The sequence below is a fragment of the Atractosteus spatula genome, chromosome 12, assembly GCF_055471065.1.
Source record: "Atractosteus spatula isolate fAtrSpa1 chromosome 12, fAtrSpa1.hap1, whole genome shotgun sequence".
NCBI classification, from domain to species: Eukaryota; Metazoa; Chordata; class Actinopteri; order Semionotiformes; family Lepisosteidae; genus Atractosteus; species Atractosteus spatula.
This window is the reverse complement of record NC_142717.1, coordinates 6,653,264-6,670,514: the sequence shown is the minus strand read 5'-3', so window position 1 is coordinate 6,670,514 and position 17,251 is coordinate 6,653,264. Positions and strand designations below refer to the sequence as shown.

The following is a 17,251-nucleotide window of genomic DNA, read 5'->3' as shown; positions in this document are numbered from 1 at the left end:
GGTTGGTCTTGATTTTTTTAAATCAGCTTGAGTCTGTCATCTCTTCTATAACGTTTTCTTTATCACCACAGAGGATCAATAACCATTTGACTCATGAGTGTTGATTTCCAAACTGTCTTGTGTCCTATAATATACACTATAGCATCCAATTAAGATAACCTAAATTAACCCAATCAACACTAAAAGCATGCCCAAGGCACCCATACACTCTAGGGGTGCTTAATACTGAAATCGATGCAACATCTTCTTGGTATTCTTGTTTTTGAAAAATGCAATTGAAAGGGTTCTAATGATGATTCATTATCAGACCTTGGGAGTTAAATCGCATGCTGTAAATCTCTACATTGTGGTATAAGATTTGTTGTTGTAAAAATGAAACGCGTCATCTGTGAAGACTTCATCAAAGGTTTGGGTCAGTAAGAGAGCAGAAATTAGGCAAAATGATAAATAAGGAAAACAAAAAGCAGAAAATGTTAGGATGGGTAGAGGGGTGTGCCAAGTACAACCAAGTACTCCTTGCTAAAGCCATAACAAGAGGGTTTCAATGCAAAATTAAAGAAAGCCATTTATAGAAGCATACAATCAAGGAACAGCATATAAAATCAATAATTTTTGTTTGCTCCCACTGGTAATCTGGGTACAATCTGCAAGAACTGGTCTACTCATTCCAAATGAATAAAACAGGGACAACCATAACATTTATTCAAATCTCTGACATACTACATACCTGCCACAATTTTCACAAAAAGCCTTGTAAATATAAACATGACATCAGTTTGTGAACATAACAAATATTTATGTAAATTACATTTTACAAACTGTATGGTTTGTTAATCACATCATATTTGCATCAGTATTCTAGCCTGTGATGGAAATATTTGTCATAGATGACAACTGGTCATTTTATATAATTTCATAGTCTGAACAGGTCTTTATATACATAAGTAGGAAGCTTTTGAAGAGATTCAGCATAATATGCTATATCAATCAAATCGTGAGGGCAGTGCATTTGTCTTAGCATGCTCATTGTCTATAGACCCATAGACATTAACAGTTAACTATCAACATGTTATACAACAGTTATATAACATTATATAACATAACATTATAAAACATTAACCATCAACAAGAATGTAAAGCCCCCTAGAAAGGTACAATTGAATGTAGCCAAACAAAATTAATATTACGTATCCTTGGGAGGAAAGCAAAGGATTCAGGGAAAATCCATGTGAACAAAGAAAAGATTCATTCAGTTGGAACTGAACCTTGGACCAGCAACTGTGTGCCACTGCTGCTATCCATCGTATTGTTCTGGACCACCCTTTTGTAAATTTCAACCAGGACACAAAGTTCTGCATTTCAAACAAATTAATATTGTGGACTATAACTTGTCAGACTACAGTATTCAGAAATACAGTACATTATAGCTGAGTTCATTTACTAAATGTCATATCAATAAGGCCCATTTTCTTGAACATCTCCAGAATGCAAGAGTTAAAATCATCAATGTATAATATTTATGCAAAAGGTTTATGTTTTTCCCCATTTACAGTGCATGTGGTACATGGAAAATATCACATTCCAATAATTTAAAAATTTCTATAACAATATTTTAAGCAGAATATAATATGATGTCACATACCTTTTACAGTAAAACATTTTAATATTTTGGAAATCAAAATATTATTTTCTTATTACCAGTTAGGTATATGGAAACTGTTATTTTAAATGCATTTGATTAAAGATTTGAAGGATACCTCTTATTTGACGGCACATAAAACCAATTAAATATCAAGGTAATATGAAAGATCCTTATTAAATTGTTGCTTTCCTCTAAACATTCACCAATTCACTTGCTCCAGGCTGCGTATATAAATATGTAGTGCACCTGGAGGCAAGTCCCTAATGATCCCTTATTTGTGAAGAGGCAGAAATCTGACTCCCAGATGAACAAGCCAGAACAGTGTTTTAAAAAGAAAAACTCCAGGAAGGGGAAAAGGTTATAATCAATACAACATATCATGATTAAAAAAAAAAAGGTGATGGAGGTTTTTACAAGATGCAGGAGGGAAATTGTTCAAGGAGGTCACTTGCTCTACACCATTGGTCTTTTATATAATGGGAACAGCTCTTTATTTCAAATTTGCAACTTTACAAGTAATACATCCACCGACAGACAGTTTTACGTTGTAGAACAATCTCTTGTAAATGATTTTCTACCAAAAGGTCATTCAAAAATAACCGGGATATAGTACAGAAATAAGTTTGTGTCTGACCCTGATGGTATACTAATATACTGTACGCAGTACTAAAAATAACATCCTTGTGGTCTCTTAGGTACTGTATATTCACCAGGAGCCTACTGGGAAAAAATACTCCACAACATTTGCTCATTTTGATTTAATAATGCCTGCAACCTCCAATGAAAGTACATTATTTCCAACCAAGGACCAGTATTAAGAATTCACAAACTTTGCATTCCAATCTCTGAGTCTAATCTATGGGCCATTTACCCTAAGGAGAAAAAAAATAACAGTATGACTCTATTTCCTAATATCCAAGTATTTTGGGAGAAAGTACTCCCGACAACTTCTCTCTTGCCAGATCAAAAATTATGAATAGTACAACATTGCCCATTTTGTGGAATGTATCAGGAATGTGTTTCAAGCACAGACTGAGCTTTATGTTCAAGGAGATGTGATTTGAAACTTTGCTCATATCAATGAACCCGCTGGGACCATAGTTCCTCAAGGGGTTAACACAGTGTCACTAAAATCAGGGTTAAAATTCTTCAAGCAGACCTTACTCAGCTCCTATCTCAATAACAACAACTGTACACTAGTGATGATAGAAGTGAGAAACGCCCAACTCCTCCAATCAGTACCAAACGTCCTTTAAGTCAATGCGGAGATTGTAACCTGTCATAATGATGAACAGACTCAAAGGGTGGGTGAGTCACAAGATCTTGTCTGCACTTCCTCATTTTATCAGTTTGGGAACACAAGCTGTCATTTTAAGTTAAAAAGCAAAGAGAGAACTTTTTATACATTTGGTGTATATATTTGTCATTCTGACATTTTTTAATCAATACTCTGAATTCTGCATAAGTAAAAGTAGAAATATATGGAGTGAGTTAAACTATTAGACAGTAAGGTAATAATAAAGCTTGAAAATACATAATAATTTCAATATACTGTATAATTCATCTCCACCTATTCAACATTATATTTAAATTTAGGAGAGATTCAAAGTGGCATTTTTATTGAAACACCAATGAAATTAATACTTACAGCCAGCAAGAACATGTTTCAGTTTTTGCGATATAACATCTACTTAGTAAGGCATTCCCAGAAACAAACATTTATTCAAAATGTGCATGGTACTCTAGATAAAATGAAGTGTGGTATAAACACATCCTTATCTCCTGTGAATGTTTGAGTACCACATTGTAACAACCACCATTTTGTTGAAAGGCAAATTCTCTCGTGCCACAATCTTGCAGAAATCTGAAATTTGAAAAAAATGCATCAGGCTCCGACTCCATTGTGAATCAAGGTTCTAAGAAGAAATGGTGGTTAGTATACCTGGTATACAATGAAAATAAAAATGAACTTCTGGATCAGAAATTAGGTAGTCCACTGTTACACAGGAATGTAATGTTTTCATAGAATTCAAATATTCAAAAACCTTCAACTTTGATTTTACAAATAAACTCAATTCAATTGACAGTGTGCTGTCACTTCACATTAGACGTTAAAGATCTGATGACCATAGCCTTCAGAATATATTAAAGGTATAACTGCACTGTAAATTTAGAAAGACTTATTACCAATGTGCTGTATCGTTTCTTTGATATTTGGCCAGTTTACAATTTATAAATCCTTTTCAACAAAATTAACTGTACACTTTTGATGTTATTTAACTAAGCTTTATTAAACTACATATAGTACATATTTACATAATAAAACCAGTGTCAAAGTAAAAGAATGAATGAAATAAAAAAGTACCTTACATTCTGGATGGTTTTACTTTTCAGTAATGCAGTGTAAGCTTAAAAGTAACTCTTAATTTGATCACTTCAAACATGAATTCAGTCATTTTCTGGATTGTTGAAATTCTATCCATTTGGTTAATTCAACTAACTCCAGATGAACTGATCCAGACATACAGTAGTTGTCCCAAGTGTTTCACTTTGCAAGGCCAAAAGCACTGCCAGTTTTTAATTGCCGATGCATAAAAAAAATTACAACTGAGCTACTTGTTAGGATAATCAGATGTAACATAAACTTAACTCCATCTTGTTAACTTCCCCAAATGACCAACAATTAGTGTCACTGACTGGATCAAAAGAGGACCTGCCAAGATAATCTCCAGTCAAACTCATTCACGTGATATCAATGACATACTGTATGGCCCATTACTATGTAATAAAGCAGGACCAAACACCAGCTAAAGACATGGATTTGGACACTGAACCCCAGACAATGGTCTTTGCCATGCATTTGTAAAGGATAAATAAAGAAAAAAAGATCAAACGTGAAACTATACCTGGCACTCTGTTATGGAACATTAAGAAACCAGAAACTATTGTATAGTATAGAAACCAGCAACAATGTTCAAAGATTAGACAACTCCATTACACTACAACTAATGAAATGTCATTCTGGTCATCCAGAATGTTCCTCACAGGTTTTAATAAAAATATTGCACCTTCAAAATGAATCTTCTACAATGATTAATATGACCAGAATAACTGAACATTAATAACTGTTGAAAACCACCTAAATACTCAAAAATGGAAAAAAAAAACAACAGTAGACCAATAATCCATCTAGTGACATGATATTCTATTTAGAATAGAAAAAAAGAAAAACTACTTGGATTAATATGCAGTCAGCTTTAAGTAAACACTCTTGCGTCAGCTACCTTCCCTGTGAAATTACTGGTCTAAAATGCTGAACTTGATTTATTAAATGGTCATAGCATTTAATAGGAAGACCCAGATACTGGCAGCTGCGTCCACTGTCAAAAGGAAAAATTTTCATCCCAGTGACAAAGTTCATTTTTTTTTTGCAGTCAAGCAGAATGACTGTTCTGGATGCATTTCAAAATAAAAAAGCATTTATTAACTTGATTTACAAACCATACACTGCTTTATTGCCTGGGTAAAGCACACCTCAGTCTAGAACTGAAACTTCAAAAATGGCATCATTAAAAGTATATTTAAAATTGCTATTTGCTAGAATTCAATTTTAAAGTTAAGTGAGTAATCACAAAATAGATCTATCACGGCAGCTTAACTACCGCTTAAATAAAGTACCTCTATGTTGAGGTGAATCAGGGTTTTGTATATCTTATGAGTCTCTGAAAAGGCAGGCAAGAAGCAGTCAACAAGCAGTAAACGCAATAAGATAGATCCCATGGGAAAAATGTTACTTGTCATGTCTACATTTTCTTATTAGAAGCAAGTCCATATAATGAACTTTACACTGATAAAGAATTTTGTAGAATGCAACCGTATGTATAACCACATAGAATATTCAGAGTGCAGTTTATGCTGCTCTAGCTTTGAAAAACAGTTTAGTTCTGAATTATTCCCATCTAAAGCTTGATATTCTGAAAAAAAAAGTACTGTAAATACATAACAGGACTGAAAAAGGTGACATCACACTCTTGCAACTACCCAGTCTTGTGGTTTTGAGAAACACTACTGCTTTGAGATTGGTATTGTTTGTTTCTGAAGTCACAGTTGCCTGTGAATGGCTGGGATTAAATCCCCAATAAGTGCAGAACATCACTCACTAAACATACACAAAAAATTGTGACATATTTTAAATGAAAAGCTGAACATGGAACTAAACAGTAAAACAAGTGCCAGTGCTAATAAGAAGTACAAACTAGAAGAAACTCAATCTTCAGACAGAATTAAATTAGTTGGGAGGGACATGAACTTTTAATTTTTCCCCCTAAGTTGCACAAGGGAAGTGCAGATAATTGGCATGCGATATTAAGGTGAATCTAAAATGGAGATCGGAGAACAGCAATACTTTAGAGAATAACAAAAAATCCTCTATTAAACTTCAGAGGAGATGGAATAGTAAGCACATTTTTTGTAATTTGCTCGGCCAAACAATCAACTGCTGCTGTAAATGCCAGATGTACTGTATAGCAGCACCTCACACCACAAGTACAGGACATTTTTGACTATCTAAAGGCCAAGGAATGAGAAGACCAAAAACATTCAGAAAAAAATATACTTAATCCTAACAATATAAAATATTCAAGACAATACTGGCCTTCAAATCTGTGATGTCCTCAGCATACTTCTTCACAATTGAAATGACATCTGTGAAAACTGCCATAGAATCCTATTCTTCCATACATCTTGCATGCATGGAAGTTTGAACCCTAATGGACAGGGCTCTAAATCAGAGAAACTGACAGAGAGGAACTTGTCCCAGTCTGTCAAAGGATTAAGGATGAAACAGTCTTTCCAGGCAGTATCATTTAACATCACATCGCAAAACAATTTTGTTCCTCTCCAGAAACTGAAAATGGTCAGGCAGGACTTAGTTGGAAGCTCAAGACAGCACTTCCCAGGAGACCACTGTCCCAGATACTGATACAATCAGTAACCATGTTACCAGAAACACAAGAAAAAGCAAAAGAGAAGTGGTGGTGTTTGGAGACTCTCGTCTTAAAAATTAAGTGCAATGAGATATGCAGTATGGATCCCTTGTCAGCAACATTATACAGTGTCTCAGAAGCTAAAGCGGCTGATATCTAAAAATTAAAAAGGATCCCAGCAAGGCTACTTGAAGTCTCTGTGGTCCCTGTTTATGTTGGGACACCTGACACAATTAGAACACTTTGAAAAAGAAACCTTGTATTCAAGATAAGAAAAAAAGACGTTTTCCTTCCTAGACCATGAAAATGTGTAGAGTTGAAAACACTAAGTGAACACAGTGTGTGGCTGAATCCATGACATGCTAAAGAAGGCTTGCTATAGTCAGTGCTACAGACAAACGTGATGGAACACATTTAAATAATAAATATTCCAATAGGCCTAAATTTGGTGCCTTTAGCTCAATTGAAGTGAGTAGATAATTGATCCAAAGATCTCATCCAGCTATTTCATGAAAAAACCCATGAGTCTTAGCTTCCAGAACATTGTTAAGTATATTGTTGCTTATTCCTAAAAGCCTATGGGTAAAGAAGTGTCTCCTATTCTCCAGTTTAAACACACTTCCACATACAGTAGTTTCCACTTGTGTCCTTTAGTTCTTGTTTCAGTCATTATCTAAAGCAGTTCAATAAGGTGACTTTCAATGCCTTTCAGGATTTTGAATATTGTGATCTATTAATTGACGTAACATTAAATAGACTATTGATCTAATGATGGATAAGATCTTTTAGGGATCTTTCACTGTTCGTGAAATATAAATTAATATGTGGAAAACAAAGTGCTCTGACAGGCAGAATTACAGTTTCGGTGCATGCAATCCAATTAGGATAAAGAAAGCAATTCCTTTCTAAAAATAAAACATACGCCTTCAGGCATATTTTTGTAACTTTGGTTATAATTTATTATACATTAAGGTGTATTTAAAGCGTCACAAGTTAAAAGGTGTGTTTACACAAAGCATTGTAGAGGTCAGGAACAACCTATCCAACCAAGTTGTCAAAGCTTCTACAGCAGTGTTTCATGAAACGGTTAAATGGGATCTTCCAATCAATTAGCTAGTAGCACCAAAAAGTGCTCAATGTGCCTGAATGGCCCTACACTTAGTTTTTCCAGTATTATTAAATGGAAACTGGATATGTCCACGAAAAACAATGTTCTGCATCCAAGTGCTAACAGGGTTACTGTGCAATTCAAGAATAGAAATCTGGCATACCCTGGATGTCCAAACATTACAGAATGTTTTTTGTACAGAGAAGACAGATACGAAACTCTCTTCATCTACACATATTGTTACTCAGTGTTTCTGTGTCACAGATCAGAACTGTTGATCTATAAAGTAAAACTTCTTCCCAACAAAATGAATTTACATTATAAGGCACATCATGAATCTGGAATATTGTAAGAAGTTGCTGATGACAGCAATGTCCACTCCGGAAACTAAAAAGCACTACGGGCAGAGGGAGATAACACTGGGGTAAAACAATGAAGCTATGCCTTCCTGTCGATGTCACTGATGAAGATACACAAGGCTCAGCAAAACATTAACCTCACTCATATGTTACACACTTTGACACACACAATTGCTTTCATTGCTAAACTAATAAGACTACTTAAACCAATATGGATGAGAAAAAGCAATAAACTTCATATTACTGTGAAAACAGAAAGTCACTTATGAACTATGTATTACAATACTGATCATTAAAATGCACATAAAAATGAAAGCAAAAATGACCTTCAGGTTATGAAATGGGGCTAGTTATTAAATTTCTTTATAAAACTGAAAATATTAATGGTGAATGAACATATTTCCAAGATAGTCTCTATATACGAAAAGATGATATTATTAAATGCTCCAAGAAGCTGCAAGCCTTCCGTGATGACCTGTTTTAGTAACTGTCACCTTGTGTTCCTGCATTTATATATTGTTAAATACATTTCAAGCACATCATAAACCTAGGATGCATTAAAAACATAAAATATTGTGAAAAATTGCTGATGTCAGCAATGTCCACCAGAGGCTAAAATGCACTACTGTATGAGCAGAGAGAATTGAAAATGCTGGGGAAAAGTAATGAAGCAATATCAGTTAATATTCTGACCCATCTGTGAATTTATTTTTTTCCCCCCAATTTGTGTCTTAGTTACCATTTTTATACTTATATTTAGTATCTTGAATTACCTTAAAAGGTTAGTAGAGGGTTTTACATGCTTTACATGCTTCACAAAATCCCTATACCCTGTGCAAATTGCACATTGACTGCAGTAATTTTGGCAGAATCAGTGCTTTTTATTTGCATGCTGTACACATGGAAACCCATGTGGACTTGTGAGTTTTAATATAGGTGACATGCCAATGCCGCTGGCTTTAATCATACTGCAATGATAACATAGCTCAGTGAAACACACCAGGAATGCAGCTTGCAGTAATACGGCAAAGTAAAGTAACTAGAGCAGGAATGAGCAATATTGGTTTTGGATGGCCAGTGTGTCTCTAGGTTTTCAATCTAACTCAACTCTTCATAACACAAAGCAGTCCATGAATGGTCTATTTGTATATATTTAATATCTTATCCCAGATCCTTAGGTGCTGGTGCTTCAAAGATACTTTGAAATCCAGGCTCTCCTGGACCAAGATTGGATACTGCTCAATTATGACATTTACAGTGAATCCATCCATTACAATGAGACTTCCAAAGAGCAACCAAATGGTTGATCAAAGGCCCTTTTCACCATGTCTTGATTACTGCTTCTAATGACCCAGAAAAGACCATATTTACAAAAACTGTGTTTCAGTAGTTACACCATCTCTGCATAATACCTTACTAATTCAGCATGACAATACTTGTCAGCACATGTCAAAGGTCACTCAAGATGTTCTGATTCAAACTGGAATCAACATTGACTTGCTGTATCACTGGATCTTAACCCAATCAAGCATCATGAGGGACAAGTTGTGTTACTGCTCTGGCAGCTGTTTCAGGCTCTCAATGGAGGAATAACCATGGTCCATATACAGTACAATGACAAAGACCACAAGGATGCTCTTAACACTTGTCTTTGTGCTGGGGCTAATAATATTTCATATACAGTATATTCCATATAATACAATAGGATAACGTACTTGAATGCAAGGCAAAATGATACCTTTTAAAAAAACTTTTAATGATACTTTAAGTTAAAACTTACAGTAAGGTAACTAATAACATTAAAGTGTTTATGCAAAAGAACTTGATGAGCTACAGTATATTTAAACAAATGGAATGCATGCTTGAAATGAGCAATCACGCTGAGAGAATGGATGCAATGTCAATGCTCTCTTTTAGAAATAAAATTAACAAACTAGATTTTAATATTAATTGAATTATTAGATTGCCAGAAGAATGATGCTCCTACTTATACGCAGGTCACTTCTTTGCCTATACTATACTTAAATCACATGCATTTATAGATCAAATAATTCAACTTTAATAGTACCCCCTGATCATTTCATTAGTTTTGGAGATCAAAAATTGTTTTGACTCCATGAAGTCAATAAGACAGGCTATGCTTTTATCCAATTTAAGATTCCAGCTAACAGCTCTCAAATAATCCTAATGAGTGCATTAGTATTTCTTTTCACTATGAAACCAATGGAGCTTTTGATTGCATCTCTGAGCCATTATACATTCCTTACCACTCATGTTCCTCGGTTTTTATATGAAAATGATCCTTAGTCCTGGTTCTTATAGCTCACCATAGTCCAGTCTATATTAGGTCCCTGTAAATTATCAGCTAAAGACCTAAGAAAGGTTACTTTGTTCCAGTTCAGACTGAGTAAAATCAATCCAACTTCTTCCCTCAGGCTATAGGTTGCTAATGATAAAGACCTTCTTTCTGGTGGAGACTCATTACAATAAGATTATAGTTTCTCAGTTTTTTCCTTCTTTGCAAATGATGCTATGCTAGATAAACAAACTTGAGCACTATCACGGGTCATGTTATTTCTGGAACCAGACTGGGTTCACTCAGTCATTGCCTGGATTGCAAGATGAGTCCTATAATTCAGAGATCACTGCTCTGATTGCAGACCATTTTCCCCAATGACTTTGCCTTGGCCAATTAGCAATGTTAAATTGGTGTCTGAATGTGATAATGCTGCCTGTATTTGTCTAGATAGAGCCAGAAAGAGATCATTGCCTAGCACACAGCAGCAAATTTTCTGGCTGGTTAGACAACTACAGGGTACGGTACTGTCAAAATAAACTCTACCTGTCTTTCAGTAAATGTTTAAAGGATAATCCAGGAGATAATCAAGAATAAAATAAAGAGTGGTTCTAGCTACAGATAAGTCTAATACTTTAGTTCTTACATACAGTATGAAGCAACTTTGGTTAATGGTGAGAAGGGTTTGCTAGTATCACCTGAAGGTACAGTAGCTCACACCTTCTCATAAAGGTTTCTTTCCAGTAGATTTAGCCTGACCAGGTAAGGCCAGAATCATCCTTGCTCCTTCTACTTTTCTCTGCAAGATAGGGAATTATCTTCCTTTAAAATAATCTTTAGTTTCATGGCCTTTGAAATACTAAGGTTTATGCCTCTCTTGAGGAATCTAGACATATTGCTAATACTGTTCTTTTCATGACTGTTAATTATGACTACAGACAGATCACATTTTGTCATGGCTAGTTAATAAGTGGCAAAATAAATCCTTGGTTGGAATAGCATGCCTAAGTGTAACTTCTATTGGAGAAATGTGAAACACCAGAAAGAAATGACAACATCCAAAAGACAGAAGAGCCAAATTAAAATTAAATTGCACATTTCATGAACCAGGGGATGCATTTGTCCTCTTGGAGCTGCTCTAATATGCCTCAGAGTGAGGAGGTAACACCTCATACACAACTACTATCCTGTGCATATTTTCTTCCATGATTTTAAAGTGATTTTCAAGACTTGTCTACATCTTTGCAGCACAATAAACTGCCAATGTATTATGAGCTCACCCTGTTATGAGCCAAACACAGAAAATAATTGTTGTCCTACTTTGTTCCAACAATTCCAAACCAACCAACCAACCACATGACCAATTCAAAGTCCATTAATTCTGGTGAAAATCCTTCTGGAGTCATGGCTTTCTAAAGATGACGCCTCCTTCGGCATGCACCACTTCTAATAGCTACCATCGATGTGCTTATTATGTTACTGGAATACTCTAATTGAATCTCAGGGGGTGTCTGCTTATCTTTGGTAAATCTCTGCACATGTGGAAAACTTCATTTACACAGTGCACTGAAAAAACATGACTCATATAAAAAAAGAATCAGGAATTAACAAATTGTAATATAAAACAAATATAAAATAAAAAATAGAAAGAAATATGAAATCAAAACTTGAAAAACTCTTGAGCACATAATACTTACCTGACATATGGTTAGTGTCATAGCATTACTGGGAATGAAATCAAATTTCTTTATTTACAGTCTAGTAGAGATCTTGCCACTGTTGCATGGATTTTTATATTGGTTGAATATGCATTTTGCTATCAGTTACTAACAAAGTGATGCTTCGTAAATTTCAAATGTGTTTCATGGCTGAACTTTGGGTTTTCACTTAAAGAAGCTGAAGACAGTTTTTTTTTTACTTATTTGGTCAAATTGTTCTACTGCAATGTTTTCCCATCTTTGAAGAATGACAAAGCAAAGGGCTATATTTCTCCTATTTAGAACAATTCAATCCCCCCACTCCACCTCATGATACTATCCAATTTGTACTGTTCAATTGGAATCACATACTGTAAATTGAAGAAAATGGTGCCACCTGTCATAGCTTCAAAACAGTGCACATGTGGAAGCTACTTGGGTATTAAACTTCTTCTGTGGGTGCTTTAGAAGCCAGATTTCAATCTTCTAATTGAAAAAGGGTCTGAATATGAGCATCTTAAAAGTATGATTTGCAGATCTGCACTACTAAAGCAAGATTTGAAATAAACTTAATTCATAAAGTGTCGTATCACTTATATTCACATTAAGGAAGTATCTTTCCTTTTAAAAAAAATCGATAGTATTTCTCTGATAAATGTTGACTGTTTTCAAATTAATATATCTTGACCAAAGTATTCAAGTGCTGCTAAAGTCTTTTAAAGTTTTTAAGAGCAAGGTGTCACCCACAGTTTGAAATCAATATAATTTCACACAAAATGCATCTGTTGACACAAAAATCACATTTGGCACAAAACAACCTGATTTTATCACAGTTACATTCTACCCATAGCGCAGACAATCATTTCATAATAACGAAAAATTATATTTCACAGCTGGATGCTGTACGTACAGTACAATATAAAGACGACGCCTTATGTTTGCTTGTCACTGCCTACTCTATTGCATGAGATTAGAAACACTCATTCACTGAGGGGTATACATTTTTTTGCGCTGCAGCGTAGTGCAAGTCAGAATTCAGGTGCCTGCCTATTATCGTCCAGTATGGTACAGTACCAACCAATTCATTTCATAAAATTATTCTTATCTGTTTTAATGCCCTTTGCTGCGCACGAACTGGATATGTGAAAATTAAACTTGAATGAAGCAATATAAGGTAATATTACAGGCCGATTCAAGTATTTGGGTGACTGCACAGTCACAGAACAAACGCTCATAATATGAGAGGCTACTGAAAGTAACTGCCAGTTTAGAGCGGTCAGCACGCCACTCGGTAACGAGAAGGGAAATCGGTTTCTTTGTCTTTCATGCAATGCACGTACAAGAGCTTCCATCGACGAATGGCTAGAAGGTGTGTCATTTCACTCCGTTGCTGATTTCTTAAGTAGCACACTACTTTGGTTGCCAGACGCTCTTAATTTCTATATGTACCGTACAAAATCTTGTTAAATAACCATCACTGAGCCATTAAGCATTTTTTCTGTATCAAACTATGCGCGTTTAAGTGAAGTTGTGTGCGGTGGTAGGGCAATACGTTCTCTCGCTTACAGTGCGATCAACATCAGAGGTACAGTACTTGGGTATCCTTTTCCACAGCAACAGCACCAATTCTTGATTCAGCAATAGAGGTAAGGTGGTTCTCTCTCAAACCTGCTTTGTCTACTGATCTTTTCTAAACAAACAAAACAGTCCTCTCCACCTAAGTAAATGTACCAATTAAATGCATTTCTACACAGCAGCAGATAGCGCTGAAAACGTATTACGTCACTTCAGTATTCTTTCAAGAACACCGCAACTGAGGGAAACGATAATACCAGAGCTCATAAGGAAGGATACTGTACCTTCCCTCTGTTATGGCAGTTTAATGTATGTGGTACAGCCTATTAATTATTTTCGATAATCTGTTACACTGCCACCACGCGTTAGATATCAACCAGGCACTAACGGTGACCGCAGTGTAAAACACTTTATTCAATAAACATTTAATATTTAGAGATCCCTATTTTTTTCTAAAAAAAAGGAATGAAACACTTTATTATCTGAATATATAAGGACTGTGCAATAAGAAATTCCAACTCCTTCCTGTACTTTAATATTACAAGCTGAAAACTGAATGCCACGATAGAGATTATACATTTAAAGATACAGAAAGCGCATTTCACGAGATATTCATGCGTGTGAAATTCCCATTAAAAAAGTGCAGGTCGCAAACGCAAGACTAGCAATGTTTAATGACATATGGATGTAAACTAAAATTCTGGGCAGGTGGAAAGCACCAAGAAATATATTGTCCAGATAGTATATCATGAGGTAAACCCCCAACCTAATCAAACCCCAATTGTCATCACCATGGAATGCAAATATGCTGCTTTTATGTAACATACCCAGTTGCAAATGCTACAATAAAGATTTTCAACTAGTAAAAGCGAAAATACAGCCAATGTGAAACCTTAATTTAGTCGTAAGCAATGTAAATCGGTTACGTAGTATCCAGGCTTAAACAGATATATCATGCAAATGAACCTTTCCAGGAAAATACAGCGATTACAGTCTGCAGAACTGGTCCAGATTCTGATGTCTCTTGCATTTTGGCTTTTACTTGATGCTGTAGCAATATTTTAATGAGTGAAATAAAATCAGAATAAGGCGAGTTTCAGTTTTCAAATTATTTCAGTTATCTCATTATTTCAATAGTTGGAGCTATTAATACGCGCAACAGTTAAAACTGTATGAACCCGAGTTAAGAACCTCTTTCTGCACCGAACAGGGATCCTCGTCCGATTATTTGAGAACGTTTGCAGTCTGATGTTAAGATTTTTCATTTTCGTTGTTTCAAGTTAATGACCATGTACAGTATTCAATTATCCAATTAGAATATATAGCCTCGTCTAAAGGCTGTGTAATATATCAAGAACAGAAAAAATGTGACGTTATCGACTATTTTGTGTTTTTCTTCATTATTTTCACTATAAAATCAGATAATCTGGGCACGAGTTCCCATGGGATATTGAAGAGCATAAACAGATTGAAGTGTGCTACCTTACGATTGGAAACAGGTTTCAGTTGAAAACTGAAACAATCGGCATGTAGCGTAACGCACACGCTAAATAATTGTACCAAAATAGCTTTTTTTCGTCGATTATTGGGGCGACTTTGATATTTTAACTTATACATGTCAGATGTGAGGATCCTACAAAATAAACGAGAGTTGAAAAGGTGTTAGTAATGTAATTGTCCAGGTGACAATAAACACATTATTTGCAATACAGAATTGGTTATATTTAGAAGGATTTCACCTAAACGCAATAGGGGATATTCACGAACAATTCACTAGTTAATAGGCATACAAAGCAACTCACGTATCCGCTTGAGCATACTGCAAGAATATTTATTGAGCCCAAGCTCAATGCCTGCATTGAACGCCAAGCCTGGCAAGTAAATGCGTTTTCTTAACTCCAGCCTATTTTCACGCATTTTTGCAGCACAACCGAATATTCCCAAACAAAACATATAACACACTATTCTGTAAACGTGTAGAAATCCCACAGAGAGTAGACTTACCTTGCACACATGTGATCATCATTAGAAAGACGAGATTCCAAAATATAACTCCAGTTTTAATCCCCATTTTTCTAGCTTGAAATAAGTCCATTCGTCCACATTTAATACATCCTCTCTTGAAAATTTTGACCAATTCCGTTGACCTGGCGTAAAACTCCTTTTTATTAATTGCTTTCATATTCACATCAAGCTAGTTAATTTCTATTCCTTGGCCAGGCGCAGTGTGGGTGCTGCTGTGGTTGGTGCGCGGTCACAGCTCGAAGTGAATGGTGTATCTGGGATACCACAGCAACCTTGACGAGGACTCAACCATCTCGCCAACAGGGGCACTGAGTCTTAGCTCTTCTCCAGCTACTTTTCCCCCTTCTCTTTTATCAAACAGAACACCACTCTCTTAACTGGTAATCATGCCAATATGTTCAATTAACTACCCACAATCAATTATTTGCATATAAAACCAAAACAAATAACTCAAGCAAAGGAGGCGTGCGGGCAGCTGGAGGGAGGTGCTCTCTATCAAATTCAAGTGCTCTTTTTTCTGGAGATCAATAGTGCCTATGCAAGTGATCCTGGTAATAATAAAGACGGGTGTTCCCGCGTGTAAATGAATTAAATATATACCAAAACTGACATTAAAGTTTTCCAGTCTTGGGTTATGCAGCGTTCAAGGAGTCAAATTAATAAATAATATAAAACCGAATAACTTCAGTTTGTGATTTATGAAACAATGGAAGGGTCGAGTTAAATGAAGTTATGAGAATGCACAGTAAAGTGTATGTGGTTTGGAGTCTGTACTGTATGTACATCGTTTACCTGCTCGTAAACTATTAAATTATACACAGTACTTGCTAAACGCGTAGCTATTTATAAAATCAACATATTTCTTCAATGCAGAGATGTGTATTATATCCATGAAGGTTTGATACCCACACCCAGTCTTATTAAAGTTGGAAGCTAATGCGATGTTCCTGGGGTTAATGCTAAACTACAGAAGAACGCTTGTGCCATCTACAGGCTACAGCCCCATGATCTGACATCTGTAGCTGGATCCATTCTTTAATGTTATAGCATGCGCTCTGACATCCCCACAAACACATAGATACACGTACATACTATAGCTGCCGTCTTTGCAGGGTGCATATTATACAACCCGCACGTATTTAAACAGACGGATGAATACAGATATTTAATAAACTGCAGTAAACTGTAAGACAGTAACGTATTAATTCACCTTGCGTCCCTACCCGTCACAGGCAAATATCCTACTTCAAAATAAAAAAAGAAAACAGTTAAAGATTTCGTTTTTTTTAAAGATTTTGTCTTTAATAAAAATCTACAGTATGTCAGAATTTCCAAAGACATTAAAAACAGTATTTCAAAGCCTCAATCATTACAAATATGATAATTAATAACGTCATAATCATCATCCGAAAGCACAGTGGATCGTCAGTTAGCTCTGCTGTTTCAGAGGTGTAGGGTCCAATGTTTTAGTCCATTTTGGGCGTGTGGAGTTTGCATTTTCTCCTCGTGTCCATGTCCACGTCCACGTGACGAGAGTTTTCTCCAGGTGCTCCTGCTTTCTCTC

The 17,251-nt window shown here is 35.6% G+C and overlaps 1 protein-coding gene across 3 annotated transcripts in view; it reads right to left on the bottom strand.

Annotated features, from left to right (window-relative positions):
* The window catches only part of csmd3b (CUB and Sushi multiple domains 3b), a 581,296-nt gene extending 565,452 nt beyond the window's left edge, over nucleotides 1-15,844 (bottom strand). For all 3 annotated transcript variants that reach the window (XM_088929237.1, XM_088929238.1, XM_088929240.1), the window contains exon 1: nucleotides 15,667-15,844. In XM_088929237.1, the coding sequence (XP_088785363.1) occupies nucleotides 15,667-15,844 (178 nt within the window). The remainder of the gene's footprint in view (nucleotides 1-15,666) is intronic.
* Nucleotides 15,845-17,251: the final 1,407 nt, after the last annotated feature.